The 8700-nt window shown below is 47.7% G+C and overlaps 1 protein-coding gene across 1 annotated transcript; it reads left to right on the forward strand.

Moving 5' to 3' along the window:
- Positions 1-1640: 1640 nt before the first annotated feature.
- On the forward strand, positions 1641-3438 carry tmem121b (transmembrane protein 121B). The gene has a single exon (XM_046299511.1). The coding sequence runs from the start codon at positions 1696-1698 to the stop codon at positions 2923-2925; it is 1230 nt and encodes a 409-aa protein (XP_046155467.1). The 5' UTR covers positions 1641-1695; the 3' UTR covers positions 2926-3438.
- Positions 3439-8700: the final 5262 nt, after the last annotated feature.

Below are 8700 nucleotides of genomic sequence, written 5' to 3' on the forward strand. Positions count from 1 at the left end.
TGAGAGCACAACGATGCCCTGCACCAGAGCTATAGGGCAAGAGTCTCTACTTCCTGTCACCTCTCGACATGGAGCCTCAACTTCCTGTCACCTCTAGACATGAAGCCTCTACTTCCTGTCACCTCTAGACATGGAGCCTTTACTTCCTATATTTACATTTACATTTACATTACATTTAAGTCATTTAGCAGACGCTCTTATCCAGAGCGACTTACAAATTGGTGCATTCACCTTATGACATCCAGTGGAACAGTCACTTTACAATAGTGCATCTAAAACTTAATGGAACAGGGTGGGGGGGGGTGAGAGGGATTACTTATCCTATCCTAGGTATTCCTTAAAGAGGTGGGGTTTCAGGTGTCTCCGGAAGGTGGTGATTGACTCCGCTGTCCTGGCGTCGTGAGGGAGTTTGTTCCACCATTGGGGGCCAGGGCAGCGAACAGTTTTGACTGGGCTGAGCGGGAGCTGTACTTCCTCAGTGGTAGGGAGGCGAGCAGGCCAGAGGTGGATGAACGCAGTGCCCTTGTTTGGGTGTAGGGCCTGATCAGAGCCTGGAGGTACTGAGGTGCCGTTCCCCTCACAGCTCCGTAGGCAAGCACCATGGTCTTGTAGCGGATGCGAGCTTCAACTGGAAGCCAGTGGAGTCCAACGGAGGAGTGGGGTGACGTGAGAGAACTTGGGAAGGTTGAACACCAGACGGGCTGCGGCGTTCTGGATGAGTTGAAGGGGTTTAATGGCACAGGCAGGGAGCCCAGCCAACAGCGAGTTGCAGTAATCCAGACGGGAGATGACAAGTGCCTGGATTAGGACCTGCGCCGCTTCCTGTGTGAGGCAGGGTCGTACTCTGCGGATGTTGTAGAGCATGAACCTATATGATACCTCTGAAGAGGTGATGGAATTATATCTAATATATTACTGGCTCCTCACTTTATAAATAGCCTTGCCTATCAATTGCCAGGCACTCCTAGAATACCAAGGGATTTTGCTTAACAAATCCTAGGGATAAATCAACCGTTATATCAACAGTATGATTCGTGTCTAATGTTGCTGAATTATTGGGAAAGGAGTCTCAATTTAAAAATCCTGGAAAGCTCAAATGAACAAAACGATTGGTGATACGCATCTGCACACAGCAATAATTCCGTCCACCGCATTTCATTCCAGTGGGAGAGAAAATCCATGCCTTGGTTTACGCCGCGCCCCCTATCGCTCTCCAACCTTAAAGCAAAGACAGTACAGTAGGAAGACGGGTAGAAACTGCTTCTCCAATAGAAATCTCCGATCACGCTTGTAGGCGATGTCATGGCAATGTTGGCAAGCTATGCGCATGCGGAAAATTTACGTCATTGTGCATGCCGTCAAATTCAACGCACTCCTTCAATATAAAGTCCTTTTTTTAAGGAAAATTAAAACGTGTCAGTTTGTCACTTTCACGAAGTTGGAGTGACCACACGTTCAACTACTTAAGACATTGGCTCGAATATAGGTTGTGCCTTTAGATTTTGAGAAAGTTAACTAAGGAAGAATTTTTCACGTCTCTCGTTGACTCCTCAAGCCCTCAACACTGGCTTGTTCCCGGAAGTATCGCGATATTGCGCCTCTGGGTTTAGAAACTCTGTGCAAAAAGCATCTATCGCTACCAAACCAGGGAAGAAAGAGAAGAGAGGAGAGAAAGGGAAGCGAACGCGCAAATACATGCATACAATGATAGCAGAAATTGGTGCCGCCGACAATCCCAAGGCCAGCTCCAGCTATCCCCATCCCCAAGCAGCTGTGATCTTCCCGGACTCACCGGTTTCATTCGCCCCGGACTACGGAGTCGGACAGCTGTTCATACGTAGCGCCTCGTCCAGGAGGGACACACAGACGTCCGCGGGCAGCATCAACCCAGACGAGAGCTCCATCAAGCCGCTGGTATCCGGATTATCCTCCGCTATTACAGGCGCCTATATCATGACCTCTGAGGAATTCATGCAGACCGCTCCCTTGTTCGGCCAGAGGTCCAAGAGGAACGTTCTCTACAAGATCCTGTGTTTCCTCATTCTGATATTCCAAGGAGGCATTCTAGATTTCTACCTCATTATCTTCACGGATCTGTACTGGTGTTCGTGGATCGCCACGGATCTGGTGGTGATCTCTGGCTGGGGGATCTTCTTCATGAAGAACGCCAGGAGCAAGAGAGAGCGGGCGTGTGGGTTCCACCAAAATAACTCTATATTCGGCTGTAACCTCGGCGAGTTTACCTACGCCTACCTGGCCTGGTTAATCTACGTGATCGCCTGCACCCCTAAAATAGTCCTCATTCTAGAGACTTCGATATTAGATCTCATCGCGCTCAAAGTTCCGTTCGGTGTAACCGGATTTAAGATTATCACGTTGCTCTCCGTCCCGTTACTCTACTGTCTCGTCAATTCTATCACCGAGGACCAGAACGGAGCGACGCGCCACCGGTCCCAAAGCTGCTTCATAACCACCTGTCTGGACCTCGCAGACTGTTTTACCCTGGTGGAGTTGTTTCTGAACAACGAGATACCGACGGTCTATTTAAAATACACGGTCATCTCGGTGTATTTCATCGCCCTGGGCGTCCCAGTGGTGTGGTTATACGAGTTGACAGCCTCCGAGATGCGCTGTCGCTGGGTCTGGGCTCGGTTCCTGGTCGGTGTGTTGGTCAACGCCCCACTTCTGGTGGTGCGGTGTTTCCAGGTGTATGTTCACAAGATGCCCGTCTCAGTGTTCATGTTCAAGAACATGTTCTTCCTGGCCTGTAAGTGTCTGGAGCTGATAGAACAGTGTTTGACAGTGCGGCGAGTCAGGAGGTTCGCTGAGGGAAGCAACCCGGCGCAGTTCTCTCACTGTGTCTCGGAGAACGATATGTGTCCCCATGGATATGTCAACACCCTGGCGGTTACCACGCAGTCATAGGCCCGGCTTGGATCTCACCCTGGCCGTCACTACCTAGACCTAAAACGGCCTGCATTTTTATTTGATCCCCCTGGAGGGTGGAAGGCACATGAGTGATGCTGAAGGAAGAATTTTGAGGGACAGGGATACGCCCTTAAACGGCACCCTATGCCCTATACAGTGCATTACTTTTGACCAGGGTTCATAGGGTTCTGATCAAAGGGAGTGCACTATATAGAGAATAGGGTGCCAATGAGGATGCACACCCCACAGGTGTCAATCAACGACAGCCTTATTGACGATTTTGTCATTTATTCAGATGTAAACATTTGATAACAACAGGTGCTACAGAATCATTATGCATCAACTACACCTGCTTTAAGACTTGGCAGACCTGGCTACTGGCCAACCTGGCAGACCTGGCCACTGGCCAACCTGGCAGACCTGGCCACTGGCCAATCTGGCAGACCTGGCCACTGGCCAATCTGGCAGACCTGGCCACTGGCCAACCTGGCAGACCTGGCCACTGGCCAACCTGGCCACTGGCCAATCTGGCAGACCTGGCCACTGGCCAACCTGGCAGACCTGGCCACTGGCCAATCTGGCAGACCTGGCCACTGGCCAACCTGGCAGACCTGGCCACTGGCCAACCTGGCAGACCTGGCCACTGGCCAACAATTGTCGTTTTGAAATGGGAGTCTTGGATATGGTGTCAATGTCGATGTAAAGTCATGTTTTACATTGGTGAAGTCTCGTCTCTCAATCTGTGAATCTTCCAAATAGCATTTCCTAATCAATGAATAGATGGAAACCTTGTGGTAATATAGATACCTAATGAGTGTGTAATTGTGGTATTCGTAATGATTCTAATGTTTAATCATGTCCTCTCATTTCCTAAACTATTTTGGGGGGAATATTTCATGTTATCAATATAAATCAATTGATATTTCTTAAAGAATTTGACATCACTATGTGTATTTTACTGTGTGCTTTGAAGTAGCAGGACAATGGTCCTTCTGTAGCTCAGTTGGTAGAGCATGGCGCTTGTAACGCCAGGGTAGTGGGTTCGATCCCCGGGACCACCCATACGTAGAATGTATGCACACATGACTGTAAGTCGCTTTGGATAAAAGCGTCTGCTAAATGGCATATATTATATTATATATTATGATGATATGAGATAGAGCAGGCAGCTATAGAGCAACCTCTTTATTATAATGTCTGTCTGTCTGTCTGTCTGTCTGTCTGTCTGTCTGTCTGTCTGTCTGTCTGTCTGTCTGTCTGTCTGTCTGTCTGTCTGTCTGTCTGTCTGTCTGTCTGTCTGTCTGTCTGTCAACATGTGTACTGACAGTCTGTCTGTCTGTCAACATGTGTACAGACAGTCTGTCTGTCTGTCTGTCTGTCTGTCTGTCTGTCTGTCTGTCTGTCTGTCTGTCTGTCTGTCTGTCTGTCTGTCTGTCTGTCTGTCTGTCTGTCTGTCTGTCTGTCTGTCTGTCTGTCTGTCTGTCTGTCTGTCAACATGTGTACTGACAGTCTTGACTGATGGAATCCATACAGTGTCAGCCTTGCCAATTTGTCACCCAGAAATGAACGAAGCTTCAAAAAAGTGAATATAAATGTGATATTGTTTCGATCAATCATGATGAGACAGTCTGCTCCAAGGTGCTATGAAGGAATGTGTAGCTGTGGAATCAGATGGGTGTGGCCTTGGTATGCGTAATCAGATGGGTGTGGCCTTGATATGCGTAATCAGATGGGTGTGGCCTTGATATGTGTAATCAGATGGGTGTGGCCTTGGTATGCGTAATCAGATGGGTGTGGCCTTGATATGCGACGTGTTTGACATCCTATTGCCGGAACTCTGGATTTAAAAAACAAAAACAAAAAAAAACACTGCTATTATTACCTAACAGAAGACCCTTATGTGGATGAGAGAAATATAGGTCACTGTGCAACCAATAGAACAGGGTTGAGGGAATGCAGGGATTACAGACAGATCGGAGAATAAATCACGATCGTACACTTGTCATCCCAAAATGTAGGTCTCTGTTTCTCCTCATGGATCTTCTCATACAGTGAAAAACACCAAAATGATGTTTGATAAAAAAGTACCCAAATACATATTGTTAATGACTGCAGTCTGCAGAGAAGACACTATTGTACAGTTACGTAACATCTTGTATTTACTGTGTTACATAAAGTAGTACATTTAGTTTCCGGTGCCTCGGCCTCTGGTCTTTAAAATAGATCTTGGATGTGATATAATTCCTTCAACCTGGTGGTGATCTGTGACATTTCCTGTTCCTGTTTGTCCTTCACTTTCTTTTTTCCTGATGGGGGGGGGAAAGAGTGAGCTGAATATAGCCTGAGTTCCAGTCTGTATGTGCCATCACGCCAGCTCCTTGTTACTCAGCCTCAATGCACGCCAAACTGTTTGTGTTGCATGGCGTTGGCTAGAACACCAACTGATCTGAGACCAGGCTATGATGAAGATGCAGGTAGATGATGAATAGGAATGGAAAAAAAAAACACTTAAGAAAAAAACTGTGCCTTTTTTTGAGTGCGGTGTGAAGTGAACAATGAAGGATTGTTGATGGGTTCCTTCGTGAAATGTTGTGGAATAAAAGGAAATTATATTTTATCAGATAAAGTCAAATTAGGATATTTATATTGAGGGATTTAAAATGAGGTGTCCTTCTACCTAGCCTTATGTTGGCTGATGGGACTGAGGTGTCCTTCTACCTAGCCTTATGGGACTGAGGTGTCCTTCTACCTAGCCTTATGTTGGCTGATGGGACTGAGGTGTTCTTCTACCTAGCCTTATGTTGGCTGATGGGACTGAGGTGTCCTTCTACCTAGCCTTATGTTGGCTGATGGGACTGAGGTGTCCTTCTACCTAGCCTTATGTTGGCTGATGGGACTGAGGTGTCCTTCTACCTAGCCTTATGGGACTGGTGTTCTTCTACCTAGCCTTATGTTGGCTGATGGGACTGAGGTGTCCTTCTACCTAGGTGGTCCTGTAGCTCAGTTGGTAGAGCATGGCGCTTGTAACGCCAGGGAAGTGGGTTCAATCCTCGGGACCACCCATACGTAGAATGTATGCACACATGACTGTAAGTCGCTTTGGATAAAAGCGTCTGCTAAATGGCATATATTATATATTATTATATTATGGGACTGGTGTTCTTCTACCTAGCCTTATGTTGGCTGATGGGACTGAGGTGTCCTTCTACCTAGCCTTATGTTGGCTGATGGGACTGAGGTGTCCTTCTACCTAGCCTTATGTTGGCCTAGCCTTATGTTGGCTGATGGGACTGAGGTGTCCTTCTACCTAGCCTTATGTTGGCTGATGGGACTGAGGTGTCCTTCTACCTAGCCTTATGTTGGCTGATGGGACTGAGGTGTCCTTCTACCTAGCCTTATGTTGGCTGATGGGACTGAGGTGTCCTTCTACCTAGCCTTATGTTGGCTGATGGGACTGAGGTGTTCTTCTACCTAGCCTTATGTTGGCTGATGGGACTGAGGTGTTCTTCTACCTAGCCTTATGTTGGCTGATGGGACTGAGGTGTCCTTCTACCTAGCCTTATGTTGGCTGATGGGACTGAGGTGTCCTTCTACCTAGCCTTATGTTGGCTGATGGGACTGAGGTGTCCTTCTACCTAGCCTTATGTTGGCTGATGGGACTGAGGTGTCCTTCTACCTAGCCTTATGTTGGCTGATGGGACTGAGGTGTCCTTCTACCTAGCCTTATGTTGGCTGATGGGACTGAGGTGTCCTTCTACCTAGCCTTATGTTGGCTGATGGGACTGAGGTGTCCTTCTACCTAGCCTGATGGGATAGCCTTATGTTGGCTGATGGGACTGAGGTGTCCTTCTACCTAGCCTTATGTTGGCTGATGGGACTGAGGTGTTCTTCTACCTAGCCTTATGTTGGCTGATGGGACTGAGGTGTTCTTCTACCTAGCCTTATGTTGGCTGATGGGACTGAGGTGTCCTTCTACCTAGCCTTATGTTGGCTGATGGGACTGAGGTGTCCTTCTACCTAGCCTTATGTTGGCTGATGGGACTGAGGTGTCCTTAGCCTTATGTTGGCTGATGGGACTGAGGTGTCCTTCCTAGCCTTATGTTGGCTGATGGGACTGGTGTCCTTCTACCTAGCCTTATGTTGGCTGATGGGACTGAGGTGTCCTTCTACCTAGCCTTATGGGACTGGTGTTCTTCTACCTAGCCTTATGTTGGCTGATGGGACTGAGGTGTCCTTCTACCTAGCCTTATGTTGGCTGATGGGACTGAGGTGTCCTTCTACCTAGCCTTATGTTGGCTGATGGGACTGAGGTGTCCTTCTACCTAGCCTTATGTTGGCTGATGGGACTGAGGTGTCCTTCTACCTAGCCTTATGTTGGCTGATGGGACTGAGGTGTCCTTCTACCTAGCCTTATGTTGGCTGATGGGACTGAGGTGTTCTTCTACCTAGCCTTATGTTGGCTGATGGGACTGAGGTGTTCTTCTACCTAGCCTTATGTTGGCTGATGGGACTGAGGTGTCCTTCTACCTAGCCTTATGTTGGCTGATGGGACTGAGGTGTCCTTCTACCTAGCCTTATGTTGGCTGATGGGACTGAGGTGTCCTTCTACCTAGCCTTATGTTGGCTGATGGGACTGAGGTGTCCTTCTACCTAGCCTTATGTTGGCTGATGGGACTGAGGTGTCCTTCTACCTAGCCTTATGTTGGCTGATGGGACTGAGGTGTTCTTCTACCTAGCCTTATGTTGGCTGATGGGACTGAGGTGTTCTTCTACCTAGCCTTATGTTGGCTGATGGGACTGAGGTGTCCTTCTACCTAGCCTTATGTTGGCTGATGGGACTGAGGTGTCCTTCTACCTAGCCTTATGTTGGCTGATGGGACTGAGGTGTCCTTCTACCTAGCCTTATGTTGGCTGATGGGACTGAGGTGTCCTTCTACCTAGCCTTATGTTGGCTGATGGGACTGAGGTGTCCTTCTACCTAGCCTTATGTTGGCTGATGGGACTGAGGTGTTCTTCTACCTAGCCTTATGTTGGCTGATGGGACTGAGGTGTTCTTCTACCTAGCCTTATGTTGGCTGATGGGACTGAGGTGTTCTTCTACCTAGCCTTATGGGACTGAGGTGTCCTTCTACCTAGCCTTATGTTGGCTGATGGGACTGAGGTGTCCTTCTACCTAGCCTTATGTTGGCTGATTTGACCTCATATAAAACTGGAATGGCTATTTCTTGCTTCTGTTTGTTTCTAATCAATCAAGCCAACGTATCTACAGTGTTTTTATACTTTTCAAATATTATTTACGTGCCGATGACACGGCCGCATATTGAGATATTGAAAAGGTTACAATTTGTGCTTGGGGTTTAGAGATGATACAAGATAGCCTGGGCCCCATATCTGTTTAGAGATGATACAAGATAGCCTGGGCCCCTGGATGTGTTTAGAGTGCCCTTGGATCTGTTTAGAGATGATAGAAGATAGCCTGGGCCCCCTGGATGTGTTTAGAGATGATAGAAGATAGCCTGGGCCCCCATATCTGTTTAGAGATGATAGAAGATAGCCTGGGCCCCATATCTGTTTAGAGATGATACAAGATAGCCTGGGCCCCTGGATGTGTTTAGAGATGATAGAAGATAGCCTGGGCCCCCTGGATCTGTTTGTGCTCTCACCAACTCCATTTCTCATTGTCATGAGTTGTCATAACAACACAATCAGACAGGTACCCAGGCTAGATAAAAGACAGGTTGTAACAATGTATGTACTGACAACAAACAAACA

The sequence above is a fragment of the Oncorhynchus gorbuscha genome, linkage group LG14, assembly GCF_021184085.1.
Source record: "Oncorhynchus gorbuscha isolate QuinsamMale2020 ecotype Even-year linkage group LG14, OgorEven_v1.0, whole genome shotgun sequence".
NCBI classification, from domain to species: Eukaryota; Metazoa; Chordata; class Actinopteri; order Salmoniformes; family Salmonidae; genus Oncorhynchus; species Oncorhynchus gorbuscha.